The following is a 14143-nucleotide window of genomic DNA, read 5'->3' on the forward strand; positions in this document are numbered from 1 at the left end:
GTCCCTATCCCTCCTCCACAGTCCCTTTCCGAGCTCCACTCTGCCTATCCCATACCCAGACCCACCAGCTTTATTTCTCTGCCAGCTCTGATGTCAGCTCCAGGTAAAGCTGCTGCACATTCCAATCCTAGTATCCTTCTTTTGTTAAAGGTCTGAGTTATCCACCCGAGCTCTCAATCCCACATTCCAGGCCACGCCTGACTATTTTTGTCCCAGCTCCATCCCTGCAGTGCTTATGCCAGGTCCGTGCTCCCTAACCCAGCCCCACTCTGGTTTTGCCCACAGCCCTACCGTGTTTATGTCTCCACCAGCTCTGCTGCCTGAGCTCCAGGTCCTCAGCTTTCTGCTGCCTCTGCCTCAGCTTTCTGCTGTCTCTGCCTCAGCTTTCTGCTGCCTCTGCCTAAAGCTGCTCCTGGGTATCTCTGCAGTCCGGGGCTGTTGACAAGGCTACAAGTCAGTCTTTGTCATTCACTTAAATATCTCTAGGAGCTGTCCCACCCATCCCAACGGGAACAGTACCACAGCAACAAAACAATAGCATAAACAATCAAGTAATCAGATGAAAATAAAAGTAAAATAAAATTATAATAGAATGAAACATCTTTTATTACTTTTCTTTGTAATAATATTTTCAATACCAGCCCCCCTGAGAGGCTGCATCCTAGTCCTTCTGGATCGGGGGAGCACCCCTGAGCATGGGCTGCTCCCCTACTGGGCACTGACCAAAGCCGGCCGGCACAGCTGTCCCGGGACACCGCCTGCCCAAGACCCTGCATCGGCAGCTCCGGGGGACCGACCCCGGCTCCCCTTGGATCGGCAGCCGAGGGGGTGCTGCCCCCTGGCTCCCCACCGCTCCCTGGAGCGGCAGCCGCGAGGGTCCCACCCCGGCTCACCGCCGCTCCTCGGCCCAGCGGCCGCGCCGATCCCGCGCCGGCTCCCGCAGCTCCTGCGCCGCCCCCAGCCCCGCCGCCGAACTGCCCCGAGAGCCCCCCGCCCACCCCATTTATAGCCCGCGGCCCGCACAGCCCCGCCCCCCTCGTGCCAGCCCAGCCAATCCCAGCCCCCGGCAGCGTCCGGCCCCGCCAATCCCCGCCTACCCGTTCCCGCCCTGCCCGTCCCCAAGAACCCCGCTGTCCCCTCAGGCCCCGCTCCCAGGGGCTGCTCCGCTCCCGCCCGCTCCCCGCCTCCCTCCCCTTCTCCCGGGAGAACTCCCGGATGGGACGGGACCGCGGACCTCCCACCCGCCCTTTCAACAGCGCCTGCGGGCGCCGCGGCAGCGCAGGCGCGGCTTCGCCGGATCCCGAAGCAAAGGCGCCGAGACCGGCGCCTGAGGGGAACGCGGGGGGCGAGGTGGAGAAGGGGGCGGCTCCGCGCCGCAGCTGAGCGGGCAGAGCTTGCTCGACCGCGGCCCCATTGAAAGGGCCGCCGCCGCTCCCGCCCCCTCCCCGCCTCCCGGAAGAACTCCCGGACGGGACGTGAGCGCGGAGCTGTGACACCCGCCCTCCCTGGTCCCAACATGGCCTGTCGGGGGCTGCGGCAGGGCAGGCGCGGCTCCGGAAGCAAAGGCGCCGGCACCTGCAGCGCCTGAGAGGAACGTGGGCAAGGGGGGCGGTGCCGCGCCGCGGCTGAGCGGGCACAGCTTACGGGACCGCGTCCCCATTGAAAGGGTGGGCTGCGATTGGACGGAGCAGAGAAAAGCGAGCTGGGAGTGGCGGGTCGGGATCGAACCTGCACGTCGGGAGCCAGAACCTCCCGGAGAGAGCGGCCCCTGTGCCCCAGGCAGGCCAAGTACCTGGAGCGGCAGCCGCCGGAGTCCCGCCCCAGCTCACCGCCGATCCCGCCTCGGCTCCCGGAGCTCCAGCGCCGCTTCCACCTCCGCCGCCGAACTGCCCTAGCGCGCACCCCCCCCCCGCTATTTATAGCCCGCGGCCCGCACAGCCCCGCCCCCCCGTGCCAGCCCGGCCAATCCCCGCCCGCCCGTTCCCGAGAACCCCGCTATCCCCGCAAGCCCCGCTCTCGGGGCCGCTCCCGTCCGCTCCCCCCCTCCCTCCCCTTCTCCCGGGAGAGCTCCCGGACGGGACGTGACCGCGGAGCTCCCACCGCCCTTCCGTGGTCCCAGCAGCGCCTGAGGGGAACGAGGGGGCGGCGCGGAGGGGCCGCGCCGCGGCTGAGCGGGCAGAGCTTGCGGGACCGCTGCCGCATTGAAAAGGCGGGCCGTGATTGGACGGCGCCGAGAAAGGCGGGCCGGGATTGGCGGGCCGGACGCTGCCTCGGGCCGGGATTGGCGGGGCTTGGAGCCCGCGGGGCCGTGGCCGCGGGTGGCGGGAGGCGCTCGGGTGGTCGGGCGGAGGGACAACGGCCGTGTTGGAGGGGCCCTGCCCTTGGTCGGGCCGCACTCCCGGGGTCCCGGCCCCAAGGCCCCTGCAGAGCCCCTCGGGGAGCCCCCCACCGGCACACGGGGCGGTTCCGGGTCGCGAAGGCGGACTGTGCGGCATGGGGGACCGGGGAGCAGCGGCAACGTGGTGGGCCGGGAGTCGGCGGCGGGGAGCGGGGAGGACGCAGAGCGGCAGCGCGCCTCTGACCGCCTCTCCCCATGCAGCAGTTCTGCTTCTACGGGGACTTAGACTGCCCCGACTAGGTGCTGGCTGAGATCAGCTCCCTGGCCGAAATCTTTTAAGTGCCCGCCCCCACCTCTATCCCCCTGCCCGCCCCAGGCCTGTTGCCCACCTTCTCCTGCGCAGTGCCCGCTGATGATGAAGCTGATCCGCACCCAGGTATGTAAAGTACGTAAAATCTACTTAATGAAAACCAAAACATCAAACGGTGGATCAATCAAGTTGTGCCCTGGCTGCAGCAGATGCCTGACTGCACTCAGCGAACGGAAGGTGCCTCTGGGGACCAGTGAGTACTCTGGATGCTAATGCTGTCAGAGCTCTAAATCTAAGCTCTCAACGGAGAGATCTGAAGAATTTGCAGGAAAAGAAACTGCTTTCTGGTTCCTTCAGCTTCAGGAAGCCACAGTGGCAGATGGCCAGATGTACAGTCAGTTGGCTGCAAGACCTTTAACTCATCGGACCAACAGTTACTGCAGAAAGAAAAATAAAAATCTATCAGAGGAAGTTGTTCACAGATAAAAGTTCCATGCAAGTTTCTTTATGCTGTTCCTTCAGTTTTAACTCTATTACAAGTGATTCCAAACCTTCTGTTTCTGCAGGTCTCATTCATTCGGGTTGCTTCTCCTCTGGAATTTCATCCGCGTGTCCTGCATAAAGTTTCTGAAGGCTGGTTCTTCATGACTCTCCTCAGTCACTGGGGGAAGAAACGACAGTTCAGCGCTATTTCAGTACTTGTTCTACTTGTGTTACTGAAAAAAAGCTAGAATCAGAATAGCCAAAGCAACATAGAAAGTCTATTCCATCTTCAACTACATTACGGGGCAAAGGAAAGAAGTTATCCTACCATCAACGGAACAGGGAAAGAATGAAGATTGTCTGTGAGCTATATAAGAGAAAAATCACTCTGTAACAACTTAGAAGATTGCTCCAAGACCACAGTCACAGGAAAAGGGAAGAGAGCCAGGGGCAGAAGCTGTAAGGCCAAAAAGATGATGGACACATCTGTGCATCAATCAGGTTCAGAGGTCATGCCCCAAGCCTAACAAGTTCTCTGGTTTATGTGTGTTATACACCTATTAATTACTTGAACAGAAAATTTACAATTGAACTTTCACAAAGGTTACAGAGTGATATCCCTGGACCGACCATTGCAGCTGAGCTTCTGCTACAGATTCTGACACATCAGGTGACTGAATGTTGGCTCGTTTTCTAGGCTCTCCTTACAGTCCATCCAGGTCATGAAATATAGAGGGGATTTCTTGACTAGACAGGCAGCTTATAGACCTCATTCCCTTACCTTCATGGTCAATGTCATCAGTGTCACTCTCCCTCTCTTCTTGCTCTTCATCGAGAGTTTCTCGTGTTAGTATTAGCTCAGAGGGACCCATTGCAGAAGCTTCAGGTCCTTGAAGGGAACAGAAATGGCTGTACACAAACCAGCTTGCTAAAGGTAAGGTTTCTATGTGCACAGAAACAGAGCAATGAACACCTGCCCTAAGGGGACAGAAGGCTGCTTGTGGATCCCAGACACAGGACAGACTCCATCAGCACCTAATATAAATAATGGCCAGTCTTCACGAACGAAGATTTTTGGGAAAGGTCTTTTACCTTTCAAGCCTGCGCAATGGATTTTTTAGGTGAGACACAGCATGCGCTGAACTGAGCCCACCCTTTAATCCTAAGGTTCATCTGCCGGGGCCATCCAGTGCTCTCACAGTTCTGACAGGCAGATAAATATGACCTGATCAGCAAATAAGGAACAGGAAGTATGTTAGTTCTGTACATGGGACCACTACAATCCCTTTTGAAATTCTGTATATTGTTCCACATAGGACACTTACAATAGTTTTGTTTTGGCTCTGTTATCATTATCTCCATGAATGGAATAATTTTGTTCCTGTAATATCCACACAGCCAAGAAGGCTTGCTTTTTCTTTAGTAAAAGCTGATGACAAACACAATCAGCTAAAACCTGTAGCACAGACTATGGGATCATTAACAGCCTCCAATGTATAGTGTTGTCAGAGAAACAATTAATTAGTCCTCTCAAAACCTGGTTGAGTGGAAGAACAATCTTCTTCTTGCACAAGCAAATATAAAGGGGTTTTTTTGTTCATTTATTTGTTTTTGAGATTCTTTCCCTTCTTCCTATGTAGTACATTGCCCAACTGTACTTGACACTTTCAGAACAAGGAAAATTACCTCAGGTGGGAAATGCTGCAGCAAAGAACACTGCCTCTTATCAGCCTATCTTAGCTTTCATCTTGTGATTAATCACAGTTCAATATTAAATTATTCAGGCTGCCATTCAGTGTGACAAGCTGCTAAAGTTATTGTATGTTCAAATCAGCAAATCCTCAACACAGGTCATCAACAGATTACAGTTCAAAAGGACAGTGCAAAGCCCCTTTACAGAAGGACAGAATGGTGGGGGTGGACAATACCCCTGGAGATCATCTAGTCCAATCTCTCCTGCTCAAAAAGCAGGATTTGGTAGAACAGGTTGCTCACGACTTTGCCTGAGCAAAAGTGTTTTAAGCATCTCCGAGGATGGAGACTCCACAATTTCTCTGGACCATCTGTTGCAGTGCAGAATTAGTAAAATTAAAGCATTTTTTCTTCTCTTCCTTTTAAACAGTTTCCTGTATTTCACCTTGTGTCTGTTGTCTCTTGTCCTTTCCCCACGCACCAGTGAACAGAGTCTGCTGCTCGCCTTCCTTACACCCTCCTACAGGCATTTACACACATCAAAACAATTCTCCTTGAACTTGCTCTTCTCCAGGCTTTTAGGAGAGGTAATAAAAAAAGGAAGACCTTTACCTTCAATGAACTGTAAAATTCATCCAACACTAAACTCATAGAACGAGGCAGGTTACTGACATAGGTGGTCTCTTGATTCAGGGCATCCTGAAAAGTCTCAAAGTCCTGCATCCATTCCCCTGCAAAACTGTGGTCAATTCTGTCAGTCTGGAAGGAGAAGGGAAAATATTCAGAAGTAACAATCTTACCCTTAGGCTGTTAAGTGGACAAATGAAAAAAAATCCATGTTAAATTTATTTTTAAAATGTTGATCTTTTAAAAATATTCAGCCCTGGTCTGAAGTTTTGCAAGTTCACTTTTTATCAAATCAACTACATGAACATAGGAAGAGAAGACAAACAACCACTTCTCCAGGTTGAGGAAGGCAACAGTTGTTTTTAAGGAAACAATTGCAACTCTAAAGCCTCCTGTGGTTTTACTGGAAAGGGGCATCCAGCAATTGTACACTGCACAATGAAGTTTAAGGTGTAAATAGTAGATCATACGACTGAGGCCAGAAAGAACAACCCTCATTGAAGATCCTCAGCTTTCCAGATTGCCAGGGGAGCGAGGGCCACTTCCACGCTGGGGAACCCCACGGGATCTTTATGAAAGTGAGTTGTGCTCTGGCCCAAAGAAGTTATGATCTAAACTCAGTGCAAGACAACTGACACAAACAGGTGAGATGGTTCCACGGTTTTACATGGATTCATATGAAAACAGTGCATTACAGAGTTTCATAAACATCTTGCCACATGCAATATCCACTCTTCGCACAATATGAGGTGCCTAAAACTGATATATTTCATTCCCCTCACCAATGGGAAGGAGGAAGACAGATAAAGCATTACCTAGCATTACTCAAGAGATTTGAGACGGAACTGAATCCACCAAGGGTCAAAGCCTGACTACTTAGAGTTACCTTGAATAAATTCTGTAAATAAAATTAAATCACCTCCACAAATTACTTTGTTCCCCTCTCCAAATCTTAAAATTCTTTACATCTATGGGTTTGTCACTGCACATATATCCCAGTTCCCCGGGGTTCTTCCATTCTTATCAAGAGTCAATTTTAAAAAATTACATTTAATTAAATTTTGTTAAAAATTCTTCCAATGCTACTGGCTTTACTTTTTAGCAAAAGCTAAACATGAGATCAAAATGAAGTTCAAAGTTACGAATCCTAAGCCTCAGGCCTACCTTTCCTTACACTCACAGTGCCACTTCCTTTAGTCTTTCAAAAAGTGTATTTTCTTCAGAGAGACTTATTTTCCTACCTCATGCCTTTTTCTACAGAAATCAAAAGCTAGAAAGCTCATTCTCATATTACTGTCTAGAGTACAAGAAGTTGCTCAGTAAGCAAGCAGATACCAAAGGTACGCATAGTTTGGGTCACAGGGCAGATGGGTGGAGTTGGAGCACAGCAGACACTAATCCTACCGGGCTGGTGGGAGGGAAAATATCCCAGTCAAAGCATGGCACATGTGTGCACACACAGAGCTTGCTGAGTTGGGGATGCAAACACAAAGGATGCCTGTGGAGAGCAGTTACTCACACCAAAAATCTAACGGGATTCTTTTACTATCTGAAATTATCATGTTTAATGATATGGCTGTTAAGCTCAAAAGCATTAAGGCTACAAGTTCCTTACACGACAGTGGATGTGTATTCTTAGACCAGTAAGTATCTGCTCTCTAGCAAATACTGCACCAAACATCTTCTCTAAGTTTTGCCTGCTACAACAGGTGGGACTCCTCAGTCCAAACAGGCAGGGGTTACACCATTGCCACTGCGAGTCATGAGCCTGCTGCTGAGGGGAAATCATTATTAATGAAGACAAATATTCTGGGAAAACAGGGTGTGTAAGTGCAGATTCTGCCATGACCTTACCCTTTCTTTACAGAGTTACATTTCCCTTTCATCCAGGCTTAAGCTGCAAAACACATTTCAAATTGTTAGCACCGTCTCTGATTTGAACATTTGGGTGCAACTACCCATCCTTGATTATTCTTGTGCACTTGGACACCAGATTAAAGACCCTTTTTACATTGGGTTATCAGCCTGCAGCTCCCTCCCAGCCTCTCTTTTCTAGAAAAATCTATTCTTGTGGTAAGACAAAGATACCACAGCAAAGAAGCTAAACAGAACAATGTCCCATGAGGATACAGAAACCAGAGCTTTAACTGACTTTGTTCATGACTACAATGAAAGGGAGCTTTGTCTTGTACAGGATACTGGGGGAGAGACACAAAATAAAGATTTAATTTTAAACTTCCTAGAATAGAAAGCGATTTAAACATAAGGCAGACAAGACTTGTGCAAAACTGAATACACTTGACTCCAAAGGATAATTATTTTCCTCTGCACCTAATAGAATGTAGTTTTCACCCAGGTCCTGCTTACAATCATCAAACAAAATATGCTCCTCCAAGATGTAAGATATAAAATCTCCTACACACCCACTCGAGTTTGGTCACCATTTTCTATGACGCTCAGATCCTGGTTTTCAACTCTCTGTGCATTTTGCATTTGACTCAAACCTTAGGTTCTGAGAGGTTATTTGTGAACTGAGCAATGAATTCAAATAACACAGAACATCTATAAAGCAAAATTACCTTGACACGTGAGCTGACATTCATTTTGGTGTATATATTCTATGATCTTTTGCTCAAACTGATGTCAGAAAATGCAATATGCAGTAAGACACAGTTTGCACACTCCTATCGTGGTGATATAGCTCTTGACCTTGGTACAAGGACTGAGAGGTTTTTTGAAAACCTTTTACCAACATTTACCATGAATTATGACAGCTCTAACTATGTTGATGGTTCCACAGGTATTTAGTCTCTGGGATGACATGAAAGACAACAGATAAATTCACCTATGAAGAAGACAATAAATCAAGAGCTCTATGCTATGCTGAACTCCAAACAAATCCTGAAGAATCTCTTAAAAGTATCAACAACATTAAAAAACAGAATAAAATACTCTGTATTTACAAGAAGAAGCTTAAACTAGCCTACCTTGATTCACCTTAGATAACTGGGTCTATAAGCAATAGGCAATATGTTAGATCTAATATAACCAGCCTTCCTCACACCAAGGTCTCATGGATTATTTAATGCTTTCAGTGGAAGTTTTGACCCCATGACCTCCAGATGTCCATTGGCACCTAAATTATTCTGCTTATCCAATAGGAAAACCACCAAGAGAATAACCAAACCAGCAGACTAAGTGGATAGGAGGCACCCAAGTGCACTCCCAAGCACAAATCCAACCATCCCCTGGGCTGCATCCAAACCAGCGTGGGCAGCAGGGCGAGGAGGACGATTCTCCCTTTGTACTCCAATCTCATCCCACCCGGAGCACTGCGGCCACCTCTGGGAACCACGGCAGATATGGACCTGGCAGAGGGGGCCCAGAGGAGGTCACCAAAACCATCAGAGAACTAGAAGGCCTCTCCTATGGAGACAGGCCAGGGAGTTGGGGTTGTTCAGCCTGGAGAAGACTTCAGGGAAGTTTTACTGCATCTTTCCAGTAAATAAAGGGATTTATAAGAAAAATGGAGAGAGACTTTTTACCAGGGCTTGTAGCGATAGGACAAGGGATAATGGTTTTCAACTGAAAGGGACATACTGACAAAATTTATTGTGATGACAGTGGAGAGATATTAGAGCACACTGCACAGGGAAGCTGAGGCTGCCCCAGCCCTGCAAGTGTTCCAGGCCAGGCTGGGGGGGACTTGGAGCAACCGGGGACAGTGGAAGGTGTCCCTGCCCCCGGAAGACAGGGTGGCCTTTAAAGGTCCCCTTCAAACCAAATCACTCTGTGATTCCCCTCCAAAAGAACTACCAAAGAGACACAGCAATCAAAGCAGAGGGACTGCACGTCCAGCTTTTCTTACCTGCAGGCATACAGCACGTTGGACAGAAAAGCCATAGGGTTAGTCCTGCCACAGGTGTCCGGCACACACACAGCAACCGAAGGAAAAGAGGAAGCCTGGGAACACAGAGCAAAAGACATTTAATGAGGAGTACACTGAACAACAGCCAGGTCATTCACACAGGCAGCTTCACTGTCCAGTCACACAAAAAGCACTCACCCAGGCCTCAGTTAGGATGGTTCCTGACGCTGACCAGGAGAATACCTCCATTTGCCCCGGGGTGTCAAGAACATTTGCTTCACTGTCCCGAGGACGGAGACAAACAAAAAACCACACCACCGGACCGAATTCACCCGCAGAAGCCCAAATTCACCGAACGCCTGCTGAATTCAGCAGGAACACGCTCCCTCGACCACAAGGCATCCTTAGGACGTCTCAGGCTCCGGATTTAAGCTCTGAGAAGCCCGTGAGTGACAAAACACTCCCGCTCCCCGCGGGCGCCGCTTCCGAGCCCCCCCCGAGCGCCGGGCCCCGAGGCCTCGCAGTCGCCGCCTGGCGGACACGGCCGGGAACGGCACTGCAGCCGCGCCCCCCCCCCCTTGCAAGACCCGCGGCGCCTTTCGCAAGTGCGGGCCTTTCTTCCCTAAAACCTGCCCTTACCTAGGAAAAGCTGAGCAATTCACAGAGTTGCTGTTTCCAGCCCAGCTTCCCAAAGGATTTCTCTTCTCCCGGCGGCAGCAGCAGCAACGCTCCCCGGGAACCCCTGACCGAGGCTGGGAATTGACACACAACAAGCCAAGAGCATTAACTCGGCCCCAAAACACTCCACAACAAACCAATTTACAGTCACCTTTGTCTCATCCCCCCACGCAGGCACAGGCTTTGGGATTCCAAGGCAAACCCTGAGGGGCCCAGAGAGCAGCAGCCCCTCAGCCCCACCATGGCCTCCCCCGGGGTCCCCCGGCCGGGAACCCGGCTACCCAGCCCCTGCTGTGCAGCACAGCACGCGGGGGGATGACTTTTGGGACCCCTCCCTGGCCGCTGCAAAGCAATGCAAGCATCGGGGCCAAGTCCTGCCCGGCCCCCAGGCACTGCAGACAGTTCAGCCCCAGCAGCAGCAGCAGCCCCAGCAGCAGCAGCAGCAGTGGCTGTTCTGCCTCTTGCTCCCCTCTCATTGGGAACTGAACGGTGAGGAACAAGCCCCGAGCAGACACGAGGCCCCCAGAGAAGCCAAGGGGAGCTGGGGTTCCCTGGAGTCCCAGGGAACCGAGGGGAAGATGGGAAAGGGGCAGAGAGCCCCCCCAGCTGCTTCTCCCTGCAGCCCCCACGGCAGGTGCAGTGAACACACACCGGTGTAGAGTTTTTAGGAGAGCTTTAAAATAAACTAAAAAACAATCAGTTCACCGAAAAATCCATCTGCAGTCCGCGCTGTCAAACAACTCAAATTGCTCACTAAGAAAATTACCTAATTTAGAACAACTGAATTGTAGAACCTCAGTGCAGCTGCCCTGGGATTTCATGCCCCCTGTGTCTCTTGCATTGGGGAAATGGACTGGGATGCACTGGGAGGGACTGGGGGCAGTGGGGAGGGATGGGGATGGGACTGGGGACACTGGAGAGGGACTGGGGGCACTTGGGGGATTTGGGCTCGGAGTAGGGACACTGGGGTGGGACTGAGATTTTCTGGGGAGGGACTGGGAGCACTGGGATGGGACTGGGGTCATTGGGGAGGGACTGGGGACAGTAGGACTGGGGGCACTGGGATGGGGCTGAGATGCACTGGGGAGGGACTGGGATTCACTGGAGGGGCACTGGGATGAGATTGGAGTCACTGGGGAGGGCACTGGGATGGGACTGTGATAAGACTGTGGGAACTGGGAAAGGACTGGGTTGCACTGGGGGTGGCACACTGGGGAGGCAACTGTGTTTCACTGGGGGAAGTGAGGGGGACTGGGATGGGACTGTGGGCACTGGGGTGGACTTGGAGCACTGGTGGCACTGGGATAGGACTGGGGAGGGACTGCAGGGTCTGGGATAGGACTGGGGATGGATGGGGGAAGGACTGGGGAGGGACTGCAAGGGGACTGTGACAGGACTGGGGAGGGGACTGGGGAGTGTGCCTGGGATGGGCCTGAGAATCTCTGGGGAGAGACTGAGACCACTGGGATGGGAGTGCTGTCACTGGAACGAGGCACAGATGTACTGGGAAGGGACTGGGGAGGAACTGGGAATTACTTAGGAGGGACTGGGATGGGACTGGGCGAACTGGGGAAGGACTGGGTTGCACTGCGGGAGCACACTTGGGAGGGAAAGGGGGCGGTGGGTTGCACTGGGGGAAGTGGGGAGAGACTGGGATGTGGGGATGAGAGTGGAGGCACTGGGATAGGACTGGAGGAACTGGGGAGCGAGCTGGGAGGGACTGCAAGGTGACTGGGATGGGAATGGGATGCACAGGGAAAAGGAACACAACGCACTGGGGAGGGACTGGGGGCAGTGGGGAGGGACTGGGATGGGTCTGGAGCCACTTCAAGGGAGCTGGATGCACTGGGGCTGACTAGGAGCTGGGGGGAGAGGAAGGGAACTTCAACCCTTTGGGGGGCTGCCCTGTCTTTATTTTTCTAGCAGAGCCCCTTTTTTTTGGGGGGGGGGAATGTACATATGTCAACAATATTATTAAAGACGTGCTGCTGTCCACCTTTTTGAGGGTGAAAAAAAGGGAGGGGATTGGAGCCTGGGGGTTGATGATCACATTTGGGACACCCCGATATCACTGAGAGAGCAATGATGCAGTGGAGGAGGAGATGAGCGGGGAATCAAGGGGGTCAGGTGGGATCTCCCCAGAAAGGGAGGTTACAACCCAAAAATGCCAGAAAATTCATAGGGACTGTGTGTGAAATACTAAAACCTTTAAAGTTTCTCATTTATATATATATAAACAGATATTATTAATTTATATAAAATTATTTTAAAATAAAACCCCATTCCTGCTATATTATATACAGGATTTTAGGATATAAGAAATTCCGAATATGGATCTATAGGGTTTGAGAATACAAAAGTAACTTTTGAATATATATATACATATATTAACTAACAAAGGGCTGAAAAATGTAAGGAAAAATGATCGATATGAAGGCAATAGGAAGAGCTCTGGATGTTGGGAGGTTTTTTTCTGTCCCCTCTCACAGTCCCAGCTCGGGACCTCGGCTGGGACTGGAATCGCCGCTGTGGTGGAGGTACTGCAAGTGTTTGGTGACTCGCGGGTGACACCTCCTGACCGAAAGCGGTAACATCGAGGTCCTCTGGGAGGGAAAGGGAGAGAAAATTTTGGGGTAAAACCTGAGCTAGTCAGGGGATGCTTTAGGGAGTAAAATCTGACTTCGTATATAGAGGACAGAATGAACCTGGGAAAAGCAGAGGCAAATTGGGAGGGGGGGCAGCGGTGGGTTTTTTTGACAGAAATGCTGAGGTAATTTAAATGAAACAAAATCACGTTTTTTTCAGGGTGAATCCAGGGGTACTTTGGAGAGGAAAAAAGAGCCTTTCCGAGAGAAAGTCTGAGAACTCAGAGAAGGCAGAGGCAGCATTTTTGACAGAAAATCTGGGATTACTTAGAGGGGACAGAGGTGACACTTTTAACTGAAAACCTGACATAATTTAGAGGGGACACAACCACTGTTTCATGTAGGGAAGTGTGAGGTGATGTAGAAGGGAGAGAGGTGGCATTTTGGTGTCTCATGTGCAGAAGATGGGCACTCCATGGGTAGCAAGACCTTTCTGTTCCTTTGACTGGGAGGAATCTTTGGCCATATTCAATTTTGGGAGGCAGACTTGCAATTTCAGCACAATAGGAGTTGTACAATCCTCCTCAGCTCCAAGTCCTAAAGCCTGACAACTCAAACCTCTTCAAATTATTTACCTTGGTGCCAAGTTCTGCAATGGGTGCAAATATGCTGCTTAGTTTCAGACAACCTAATTTCATAAGAAGTGGTGACAACCAGGAAGCATCCACTACAAGTAAGCTCTGGCAGTGTTTATTTGACATTGAGGTCAAATAATGATGCAAACTGACCCACACTTTTTGACATGGAAATTGTTGCATAATAACAATGAAGGGGGATGCAGCACAGACTGTCAGGGCCATGGGAGCACTAACTAGCTATCCATATTTTCCACCCTGACAATGTCTCTGTCTTTCTAAGGTATCTAGTAATTGTCATTCTCTTTTATTTGAATAATCTTTTGAAGGACCAAGACTTCGGTGATTTTACATGTAAGTCCTTTGCAAGCATGTATTTATATAAATGGTATGGGTAAAGTTTTCCTTTTCTGTGTTTTTAATAACAAATAAGCTCCACACATGCTAAATTGGGTATTTGGGAACATAAAGCAAACTCTTGATGTGTTTTTTCTCCTCCCTGTTATAAACTCCTTGTCATGTGCTCTGCAAAATGGCATGATCAGGATTTTGAGAGTTAGTGATGCGATTCTTCGCTGCAGCCTCAGTTTATTCAGCTTCTTGTTTATGAGTGTTATGGAGAAAAGATTTGTAAAGAGCATTTTTAGATAAACTGAAGTGGGACTCCAACATGAGCTATCCAGAAAAGGGCAATGAAGATGGCAAAGGGTCTGGAGCACAAGCTTGATGAAGAGCAGCTGAGGGAGCTGGAGGGGCTCAGCCTGGAGAAAAGGAGGCTCAGGGGGGACCTTCTCATTCTCTGCAACTCCCTGACAGGAGCGTGGATCCAGGTGGGTGTCAGGCTCTGCTCCCAGGGAACAAGGGACAGGATAAGGGGACAGAGTCTTGAGCTGCATCCGGGGAGGTTTAGGTTGGACGTTAGGAAGA

At 50.6% G+C, this 14143-nt stretch overlaps 1 protein-coding gene and 2 long non-coding RNA genes across 6 annotated transcripts; all 3 read right to left on the reverse strand.

Annotated features, from left to right (window-relative positions):
* Window positions 1–355: 355 nt before the first annotated feature.
* Window positions 356–2595, reverse strand: LOC113969887 (translation initiation factor IF-2-like). The gene is made up of 3 exons (XM_027688166.1): window positions 2101–2595; window positions 894–1625; window positions 356–435 (listed from the first exon to the last, which is right to left on the reverse strand). Exons 1-3 carry the CDS (start codon window positions 2593–2595, stop codon window positions 358–360), a joined length of 1305 nt encoding a protein of 434 aa, XP_027543967.1. The 3' UTR covers window positions 356–357.
* A 291-nt stretch (window positions 2596–2886) lies between these two features.
* On the reverse strand, window positions 2887–4014 carry LOC113969988. Its single transcript, XR_003534994.1, has 3 exons — window positions 3913–4014; window positions 3200–3309; window positions 2887–3085 (listed from the first exon to the last, which is right to left on the reverse strand). It is a non-coding gene; the product is annotated as an uncharacterized LOC113969988 (long non-coding RNA).
* Window positions 4015–4313: 299 nt separating this feature from the next.
* Window positions 4314–9605, reverse strand: LOC113969987. Of its 4 annotated transcripts, none has more exons than XR_003534992.1 (3): window positions 9517–9605; window positions 9319–9413; window positions 4314–4356 (listed from the first exon to the last, which is right to left on the reverse strand). It is a non-coding gene; the product is annotated as an uncharacterized LOC113969987 (long non-coding RNA). The 4 variants fall into 4 exon arrangements; XR_003534991.1 differs by lacking the exon at window positions 4314–4356 and adding an exon at window positions 5563–5574; XR_003534990.1 differs by lacking the exon at window positions 4314–4356 and adding an exon at window positions 7606–7648.
* Between the last annotated feature and the right edge of the window lie 4538 nt (window positions 9606–14143).

This window comes from Neopelma chrysocephalum, unplaced genomic scaffold (assembly GCF_003984885.1).
Source record: "Neopelma chrysocephalum unplaced genomic scaffold, ASM398488v2 Primary Assembly neopelma1_75, whole genome shotgun sequence".
NCBI lineage: Eukaryota > Metazoa > Chordata > Aves > Passeriformes > Pipridae > Neopelma > Neopelma chrysocephalum.